A 10,888-nucleotide genomic window follows, 5' to 3' on the forward strand; every position below is an offset into this window, starting at 1 on the left:
AGCATACAGAGCTGATTAACACATCTGTAAATATGTGGGTTTGTGTATGTGTGTGCTTTCGGCGTACAACCCGTGTAGAGCTTATGAAAAAATTAAAACATCTGTTGTATTGAGATGATCCTGTTCTCATATTAGCTGTTGTTTGTTTCATTTGTGTTGGTGCCCATTTAATTAAAGCAATATTATGAACAAAATATGAAATAATATTTAAAACCGAAGGATTTCAAAGAAACTTTGAACCTTTGGGTAATCCTCTTAGCTTGCCTGGTTGGTCTGGGCTTGTTGATCTATAAAGAGAGGGGATGCGCTTCCAGCCATTGATTGGATTAAGTGAGCTTTAATCTTTTTGTTTATTATCTAATATAATACCTGGGAGAAATCAAATAGAATGTAATGATGCAAACCACCACGTACACTGTGTGGGCTTTGAGATGCAGTGGAGACGAGCTGGGCCGGATGGAGAATAGAGCTCAGCCCCCTGCGCTAAAATCTTACCAGAGTCTACCACACATTTTTATTTGAGGGATTAAAATCAAACTGGTTGACTCAAAAATTGACTAGTCAGACCATTCATACAAACAAAGCAGTGTTTTAGGGTGTGTTCACACTTTGCAGGTTCGGTTCGATTAAAATGAATTAGCCGTTGCTCTGCAAGTGTTTCATTTGAATAAGTGCGAACGTTGCCATCCGAACCAAACAAGCAGACCGAGACCCCTGAAAGGATGGGTCTCCGTCCGCTTCCAAATGAAGACGTCTTTGTTTCGGAAAGCAGCTTTGTTTTGGATGTTTGGTAAGTTCTGTTGCAAAATATACATAATAAAGCCTTTTTTGTTTGTTTGGTATCTTTAGGTTCAATTTTAAAAATGACAGCGTGAGCGCTGAGTGAACCAGGAATAAATGTATCATTTTCTTTTTTGGTCCAGACAAAAAGAACCGAGAGAACCAAACTTGACGTGTGAACACACCCTTAAGGCCCCAAAGAGTTGTTTCTGCAAATTCAAACAGGACAACAGTATTTTAATACTACTAGTATTACTGCTACTACTAATATTAATCATGATAATAATGATAATAGTTATTGTTAGTAGTAGTAATAGTATTAGAGCAATTTGTACGCAAGAGTATTGATTTAGCAAAAACATCTCTGACCTATAATCCCTAGCAAAGGAGTGCAGTGTATTGTAAAGTATGGTTGATTAAACATTATTTATATGATCTCACTGTCCATATCTAGGAATCACTCATCTGTAAGGTAAAGTAGTGTCAGTATTAGGTTATTGAAGAATGTATTTTGATGTGGTCTTGTAACATACATTATCATTTACTTTTACTTGTGTTGGATGTTTGTCACCTTGATTTTGTCGAGTCTGCCATATTTTGTTGATCATGAGACAACATTCCACTCCTTTTAGAAAATGTACTCCTAAACCTAACTTAACCTATTACTTATTCTGAAAATCAGAGGGAAATGATAGGTGAATAACACTGATGTAGAAGCACCTAGCCCTGGTTGTAAGCCTAAAACTGACATAAACTGTAAACTTGTCCCTCAAATCAATGGTTGATTAGAATGGATCAACAAAGATCATTACATTCACCATTGGATGTTAGCAGATGCACAATTTGTTCTTTGTGAAACACTAGTAAAGTATCTTTACGTTTGTGATTTGTCACTTTAGGGCACCGCTCTTGTATTTGCCCCTACCAGAGGAGACACACTGGCAGAATTCTGCAGACTGGGAGAGAGCGCAGGCCTGAGAGTGTGTCGCTATGACAACTACGACTCACACTTGTGGGACCTTCACCTAAAGGTGTGTGCAGTATGTATATGTGGCTTTATTGTATATTTGAGTGTCAAAAAGTTGAGAAACAAAGTATGAAGTTTTTCTGCATTTGCCACCGCCTTTGTCCGTGAAGTACATTTGTATTTTGAACGTTTCATTGAAGTACAGTATGCTATGTCAGCAGGAACAGGAACAGGGAGTCTGTATCTTAAGCTCAAAATGGACTCTTAAAAGTCAAAAGCTGTCTTTCTAAGAAACCCTAAATGAGTGGGGCATGGTGCTACTCCTTTCCCTCTGCCTGAAAGCACAAATGCCATTCCCAGGTCAAAGCAGCAATGCTGTCCAGCTGGTTAACTTGCACCGATAACACAGCCACGGCTGCCATTTTTGGTTACCGAAGAAGCTGTGCGGACCTATTATGCCCCACAGGCCGAACAGTGGCGGCCCTGCCCATGCCTGAGGCATAAATGGGCCTGTCAGCGGGACTCAAGAGCTGAGTGATTGGAACTTTACTTCTGTAGTGATGGACATAGCAGAAAAACTCTTAGGGGTCGTTGTGGCTACTGAGGAAAGAGTGCTTGAATTTAGAGACATCAATTGAATGGGGAGAAGGAGAGAGAGCGAGAGAATCAGAAATGCAGATTTGTGGTGTACAAAGGATTTTTTTCTTCTTCTTAATATTTGTGAACAAACCTAATGCAATAACTAAAGTGGAAAGTTTTAAGCCTGTACACAAAGGCAGTAAAAAATAGGGCTTTTGTACTGTGATTTTTCACAGGTGTTTTACCTGTAATTTAAAGGGGTGGTATAATGCCCTTTTCACAAGATGTAAAATAAGAGTGTGTATGTGAAGTTTTAGCTCAAAATACCCCACAGATATTTTTATATAGCATGTTAAAGTTTTAACTTTCTGAGGGTGAGCAAAAACGCACCGTTTTTGTGTCTGTCCCTTTAAATGCAAATGAGCTGCTGCTCTCAGCGCAGGGGGCGGAGCTACAACAGCTTGTGTCATTTTACCTCACACAGACATGCAATGAAAATGTCAATGTTTATGTTCAAACCGGAGTCAGACAAAGATGGAGAGACTCAAGAAGAAGTGAACATGTAGAATGCAAAAGGACATTTCTGAATGGTTAGTTGATGAATTTATGTAGCTTATGTGTAGTTATCTTCTAGTCATTGATTAGCATATTCTGTCATGATAATCTATAAATCTCATTCCCGGGGGCGGGGTTTATGTATATTTTAGGGTTAGTGATGTCACTAACCCTAGAGGAATGTTGTGTAGTCCCTACCAGCCGTTTGTTGTAGTCCTTAAAAAATGATTTCTTTTGTCCCGATGGCCTCGTGGTCAGCGCGCCGACATGTAGCGCCGTTGCGCTCGGGCGGCACGAGTTCGAGTTCCGGCTCGTGGACCTTTCCCGATCCCATCCCCCGTCTCTCTCCCACCTCGCTTCCTGTCAACTCTCTTCTGTCCTGTCACGATAAAATGCAAAAATCACCAAAAAAACACTATATAAAAAAACAAACATTCTTTAAAAGCAAGTATCTCCCTTTGCTTTGAACTTTGAACTTCATAACTTTGCAGATGTTGTTTATGCTTAAACAGCAACATTACACACTAACTAAAGTTAAAAAAGTGAAATCATAATCAACCACCCCTTTAAATTGCACATTGCATTGTGTTGTGTTTTGGAAAGAAATGTCTCTAAACGTACAAATAATGTCCTGACAGAAAATTACCAGTACCATTTCCATTAGTCTTGTGTACAGTAGTTCTTAATCAGAGTCAAGCGAAACAATTAACAAACATTGTGATGCCATAAAAGCATAACAACCAATTACTTTTACCTTTGCTACATAAATCAATAGAAATAGTAAATTATATTAGTAACACAGCAGAAATAGTAAAGTTCCTGAAATTCAATTGAATATGATTTGAAGGAGCAAACAGGATGCATATTTGAATTTGAATAAGTCCTTTTAAATATGATCGCAGCATTATATTGTATTGCAGTTTTGTTTGCATCTGTTGCAAATGTCACCTATAGAAATTTGTACTTAATTTATGTCCTACTTATTATTATTTTTTTATTTTTTTTATAACTCATTTTTTGGACCAAGATAGAAGAACAACTTAACTTAAACTTAATTTCCCTATATGCCACTGTTGAATATTTTTGAATCCAGTTTTCTGTAATTCCAATTCAGATTTCAATTCAGCATTCTTAGGGTGTGGCCGACTCAATTCCAATTCACACTCATAAACTGAAGGGGATCCCATTCTTAAAATTCTGAATTTTGCCCAACCCCTGTTAAACGTCAGAAAAGAGTTAATGAATGAGCTGTGATTTTATTTTCAGCCAACTGGATCAATCTTCTCTGCCTGTGAACCACTGCAGGTTTGCAGAGAGGCCATGCGGTTGAAGCTACTGGCGGTGGACGTCTTCAGCAAAACGTGTGAAATCGCACCTTCAAGTATTGTAAAAAGATGAGAAAAAGCGGTGTCACCCTTGCCCATTTGCACACACCTAACTAGCTAATGCAGTCAACTTGTCATTGTGTTGCCCCGATGCACCTGAAGTCTAACGGGATCATTTTGAGCCAGACCACCTACTGTGTTTCTGTGCGGATAATGACATGAGCAGCGAGGGGCCGAGATAGCTGAGTCAAGAGTCCCCCTGTTCGCGTCTTTACTCTCGGTTTGTCGTCAGTTCACGCAGCTGTGTGTGTGATATGAGGGGCGAGCTGAAGTGCCCTCATCATATCTCAAAGTGATTAATTCCTCTTTCTTATCTTCTGATGAACACCCTGCCCCCTGCGAGTGCGCGTTGGGTTAGAACGTACGGAAAGAAGTGCACAAAGAAACGCACGGCAGACAATGGATCACATGCCCCACCTCCTTCAGAATCCCAAATCACAGTGTTCTATTATAGCAGCGTCTACGGGCCCCTCCCGGACTTACACGTACGGTCGTCTGTCGCTTCTCACCTCCAGCCAGCCTCTGATGTCTTGGAGATTGAAGTGTTTCCTTTAAGACCCTAAATCTCCTCCCTCCCGTGTGTGCAGGCCGGGCCGGCCGCGGATGGGGCTCTCAGCGGTTTGGGGACGTGGCGAGGGGGCTGTGTGTTATCCTCTTATCCCCACTGTTCTGGAATAGAGCACCAGCAGCTGGAGGACTGCAAGCCGCCTGATAATGCAGCTATTTTCTACTCGGCCATCTTAATCTTGTTACTCAAATGGTTGTGAAGGGAGTCATGAATTTTAATTCAGACATCCCCCGTCCACACCCACACATATACATACACATATTAACTTAATCTCTCTACATCCTCCCCAACTTCCAGCTGTCTGTCTGGCCATATCTGCTCTCTTGCGCGTTCAACACCCAAATCTATCCATTTCTGGAGCCTGTAGAGCGAGCATCCGGTTGTCCGTTTCATCCCGTGCTTTCTAAAGAACGCCTCTCGCTCTCCTCGTTGCAGAAAGCTGGCTGAGGGGGAAAGAGGAGAGGGAGGGAAAAGCAGCAATAAAATAAATGACTTGCATCTTGGCAGCCGCGCGATTAAAAAGTAGGAGCCGATTTATCCAGCCACCCATGAAGCTGATTAGCAGCCTGTGATCAGGAGGAACAGCTTTGCTTGTTAAACTTTTCACCTTTGCAAGCTCGCTGCCTTTTTCCCCTTCCTCTCTCTCTCTTTCTCGCTTTCTAAGCTTCTTTGCTATATCACTCTCTAACACTTTTATTGCTCCCTCTCTCGCTCGCTCACTTTCCTTCTGGTCTCTCTCATTCGCTCTCTCATTCGCTCTCTCTCTCTCTCTCTCTCTCTCTCTCTCTCTCTCTCTCTCTCTCTCGCTCTCTCTCTCTCTCTCTCTCTCTCTCTCTCTCTCTCTCTCTCTCTCTCTCTCAATCCCAACTTCCATGTGCACACTCTCTAGCTGTGTTACAATTTACAGGGTCCCTACACAGTGATTCTGAAAAGGGGATATCTGTGGACAACAATATCACAATGACAATTAACACAAACAACAGTATATATGCTGTTTCCATAAAAATGTTAAGCAGCACAATTGTTTTCAACATTGCTGATAATAAGACATTTCTTGAGCAGCAAATCAGCATATTAGAATGATTTCTGAAGGATCATGTGACTGTGAAAGACTGGAGTAATGATGCTGAAAATTCAGCTTTGCCTTCACAAAAATAAATTATCATTTAAAATATATTAGCAGTTATTTTAAATGTTAATAATCTTTCACAATATTATTGTTTTTACTATGTTTTTGATCCAATTAATGCAGCCTTGGTGATCATAAGAGACTTCTTTCAAAAACATTAAAAAAATCTTACCGACCCCAAACTTTTGAACGGTAGAGTGTGTAGTGAGAATAAATCACTGTTTAATATTTAAATATACATTTAATTATATAAAACATATTTTAAATTAATATAGTTCATTATCCTCAAATATAATTGTAATTAAAAAAATTATAAATGTGATTTGTTAATTTTACAGTATATATCTTCTATAACTATTTTGTGATATTTATATACCGGCAACTGTGTAAAAGCCTATGGTGAATTAAAGGGATTGTTCACCCACAAATGATAAATCTGTCTTCATCATTTACTTTTCTTTCTTCTGTTGAACACAAAAGAAGATATTTTGAAGAATGTTGGTATCCAGACAGTTGACGGGAGCCATTGACTTCCATAGTAAAAAATATGTCTAGATACCAACATTCTTCAAAAAATCTCATTTTGTGTTCAACAGAAGAAAGAAACTCATACAGGTTTAGAACAACACAGGAGTAAGTACCATTAAATGATGACAGAATTTTTATTTTTGGGTGAACTATCCCTTTAAGCTCAATAAAAACATTTCATATAGTGCAATGACTAATGGGAAAATGTCCCTCTCTAAACCATGTGATATATCAATGTGCACTTGTTCCCATTACTGTTTGTAGTGTTTCTGTTTGGACTAAACATTTGAAGTCTACTTTGCAGGGTACCGTCAGGTGATTTGAACACACCCTCTATTTGACTGCACTCTCACTTGTCTGGCTTGGTGTGAATGTGTTGGTCTCCGCATTGGGCTTAGTGTTGGTCGGCTGGCTGCCCCGATTACAGAGAGGTCGCGGGTTCAAACATTGGCTGCCGTGTCGAGGGGTGGAGAGAGAGATAACGCACATGAAGGGCATCTGTTTTTATTTTATCTCAAGCCACAGAGAGGATGAGGTGAATGTTAGAGTAAGACAGAATGAGAGAGTGTGTCCACGTGGGAATATCCAAGTGGTGTTTATACAGATTTTACGTTCATTTGTAATGGTTTATTCTCTGCTTGTAGCCAATGGAGTTTAGATACTACTGTTCATAACACTCCCTGCCTGAAAAAGCCTTTTAATTTCACATGGGAATGATATAACACGACGGATGGGTTGGTGTGTTCTGTATCTAAAAATACCTCACAAATATAATAACAAAGTTGTGGTAGTGATTGTGTATGTGACCTACTCTTCGCTTCTCCAGCACATTTTAGTCGCTCTGAAATGTATACATGCACGTCAGCTGCGTTTGCTGTTTGGAGGGGTCTTATTTTCATAAATGAACTGCATGTTTGTTTTTCTAAGTGCTGTCGGAGTGTCTGATTGTTTGGGACAGGGCTGCGCTCCGGGGCAGAAGAGACTGGCAGCGCACTGAGTGTACTGCCACAACTCTAGAGTTCAGACACTGGCAGAAAAGCAGACCCACAGGGCAGATTGTGCAGCAAGAGCTGCCTGACATTCACTTTGCAGACACCTCTACTCTAAGCGGGCCATTATGAAGCAGCTAGTGGGAATCTTGCCACTTGTCCTTGTTTGTTAAAGGGAGTTAGCAGTGCATATCCGAAGAGTGAAGGGCATATCCCAGAAACTCTTTTTAAAATTAAATAAAACGTTCTTCCTCTAATATATAACATATATGAAAATATATGAAAGCAGTAGAGTAGGTTTCTTTTGAACATTGTGCTGACCCAACAAACCCAATCTTTACTATTTAAAAAAAAAAAAAAAAAGAAGTATTTAAAATATATATTTTTCAAAATACAAAATATATTTTTCAAAATACTTTACAATAATTTAATTAATTATTTTTTATGAGTTTTGGATAATGAAATTATCATGAATTATTCATTCATAAATATAAAGTTTTGGGGTAACAGTGTTGTAATGCTGAAATAAAATGAAATATAAATATTGGATGATATCTAGAATAATCTAATCTTAACCATAACTTATTTCAGTTAGTTGCTATGACAATCTTTTGAATTCAACTTTTTAGGTTGAAGTGCTGAAAAAAAGTTAATAGAATTATATATAAAAAAAAGACTAATAAAAATGACAAAAGCACAAATAACATTAATTACAAAAAGTTTCAAATTAAAATATAAAAATAAAAGCGAATTCAAAATATTAATAAATACTATAATATTAAATATACAATACTAAAATAACACAGTTGGATAGTCGCACCACATGACATTTTACTGCCTGAACTAACCTTGCCATGTCATTAAAAAGTCAAAATTTCTGATCATTTTAAGGCATTGAATTTTAATATCGTCATGAAGGTCACATCACTTCCTGTTTTTTCTGCATGTTTTTGCATGTAGGTCACAAGCATGATTTTGCTTCCCTGCTTTCTAACATTATTCCAAATCTATTTTGTTGAAATACTTTTTGTAAGAAATGATCATGAAATATGCCGAACTAATTAAAAAGGTTTTGTTTTCAGGAATGCAATTTTTTAATGAGGCATTTATTTATTAATTTATGATATCAGATCTTTCCTGATATCATAACATGAAAATGCCTCATTAAAAGAATCACAGACATACCTGGCAAAAAGATTTTTAATTCAGAAATTAAAAATATGCTTGTCATTTAGTTGTGTTTACAAGTCACTGTATGTTTACATTTTTAATTAAAAAAATGAATAGACTGTGTCATGTCATCAGCCCAGATATTTATATAGTACTATTATTACATTTATTTATATAAATACTGTGAAACAATCCAAACATGCGAGTTATTGATTCAATAATGTCATTTTTACCGCCTTTTCCCCGACTTCCTAAACATTTGCATCTTGTTTTCCAGATGCAGAGAGAGGGAAAGGAGGTGTACGATGAGAACATCCACTATCCTCTTCTCCTCACTCTCACTCACGGGTCCAGTCCAGCCCTGATCTGATCTGAGCTGGGCAATGCCATCTCACGCCAGGCTGCCTTTCTGTACCGCCCACCCCGGCTTTGCCACTGTGTCCTCACCTCCTGTGCGCGTGCGCACACTCCTTATCACACTCCTCAAATACCTTTTTTAACTACCACTTGTGTGTGTGCTTTGAAAACAGACTGTGTAGATGAGTTGCCATGTGTGTGTGTGCTTGACCTGTTTACTGTGCAATAACAGTGTGAAATGTGTTAAATGGAGAACACATCCCTCCCTCTCGTCCTACAGACGCTGCGGATGTGACGCTCAGATATGAACTCATTCGAGTATGCGTGATATCAGAGATGATGTTTCAGGGCAGAACATTTTGAATTTATGAATTCCACTTTGGAGGCTGATCCAGCTAATCAGGTTTGCAGGACTATCTTCGCCTCTTTACAAAGACGTAAATGAGGCCGTAGGGTCGTCTCGATCGTGAGATCTTGTTATCATAATGACACCAGCTCTCGGTTCATCGTTAGCCTCTGATTCGGTATCTACACTCAAAGCTTCATTCTGACACCAAAGGTTATGAAGGGTTGAGATGGATGCTGCTGCGCTGAATGTTATTTGCTTCACTGTGAAATGCTCTCACCTGGCATTTTTTTATCGAAGAACTGACAAGATATGACAGATTAGGCCAGACTGAGTCTGACTTGATGTCTTGACAGCGTCACACTACCACCGGTAAGACCTGCAGCAGTGTTCTCCACTGAGTCCTGTATGATTCGAGAGCACTCAATGTGCACGCTAGACTAATGGCCTCATTAAAGAGATAATTGTCACTGTTTGCTCACTCACCCTCATGTCTTTTGAAATCCGTTTTATTTTATTTTAACCTTTGTTAGAATAAAAAAAAAAGGGTTATTTGAAGCAGAATGTCCAAACTGCTCTTTTCCGTACAATAAAGGTGAATGGTGACCATGAGTGTCAAGCAAGATTTCCAGAGCATTTTCAATTTCAATTTCAGACTTTTCTGCACACAACGTTCTTAAGGGGACTTGGAAAATAGCTGGAAAGTTGTGTGATGTTTTTACGGTGCCTTTTTTGGAACTTGTCAGCCTCTGTTCACCGTCATTCATTGTATGGGAAAATGTTTTTGAACATTCTACTAAACTTGTTTATGTTATGAATTAAAATTAATACAGGTTTGGAATTACATTATTAAGTGAACTATACCTTTAATCAAAATTTTCTTAATGGATACAATTAATAGAAAACAACATTATTTTGTTTCTGAGTTGTTCTTGTATACAAAAGTTATGTTTTGGTATATATAAATCTGTTGGTTGATTTTATTATATGTATTCTTTTTTCCCACTGTTGTTTTGTCCTGGTGGTGAGCTGGTGACTGCTCGTTCAGAGCTCTTTGGTTGGTTGTGAATTGTTCAGGGCTGTGCGCTTCTGCACTGTGATTACATTTGTACAAAACACAGACGAGTCCAAAGTGATTGTTTCTCGCTGGCACTGCAGGTGCTTGTAACGACTGTGATTAAATCATTGTTTTGAATCCTTCTGTGTTCTGGTCATTTTTTTGTATCACAGAATAATTGATTTGTGGTGTGAAGTCTCATGGTTATAATAATGAATGCCCACATTTTTTCATTGTATTTAATGCAGTAATTGTACAAATCAAATATTCTAATTGTTTTTTGTTTGTTTGGTCAAATGTTTGAGGCCAAAAGTGTGTGTCTGTGTGTGTGTGTACCTCCTTAACTATATTTTGGGGGGAAATTTGTACCCAAAAGTGTCCAAAAACCTCCCTTTGGGGATGTCCTCATTTGTAAAACCGGTACTAAAAATAAAGTAATTAATGGCTTTTTAAAAAATGTAAAAATGCAGAAAGTTTT

The 10,888-nt window shown here is 38.5% G+C and overlaps 1 protein-coding gene across 1 annotated transcript in view; it reads left to right on the forward strand.

The window, feature by feature from the left end:
• camkmt (calmodulin-lysine N-methyltransferase) overlaps positions 1-10,550 on the forward strand; it is a 99,874-nt gene extending 89,324 nt beyond the window's left edge. Inside the window, exons 10-11 of the mRNA XM_082154250.1 lie at positions 1,680-1,811; positions 8,928-10,550. Of these exons, the coding sequence (XP_082010376.1) occupies positions 1,680-1,811; positions 8,928-9,020 (225 nt within the window). The 3' untranslated portion in view covers positions 9,021-10,550. The remainder of the gene's footprint in view (positions 1-1,679; positions 1,812-8,927) is intronic.
• Positions 10,551-10,888: the final 338 nt, after the last annotated feature.

The sequence above is a fragment of the Leuciscus leuciscus genome (assembly GCF_965113295.1).
Source record: "Leuciscus leuciscus genome assembly, chromosome: 22".
NCBI classification, from domain to species: Eukaryota; Metazoa; Chordata; class Actinopteri; order Cypriniformes; family Leuciscidae; genus Leuciscus; species Leuciscus leuciscus.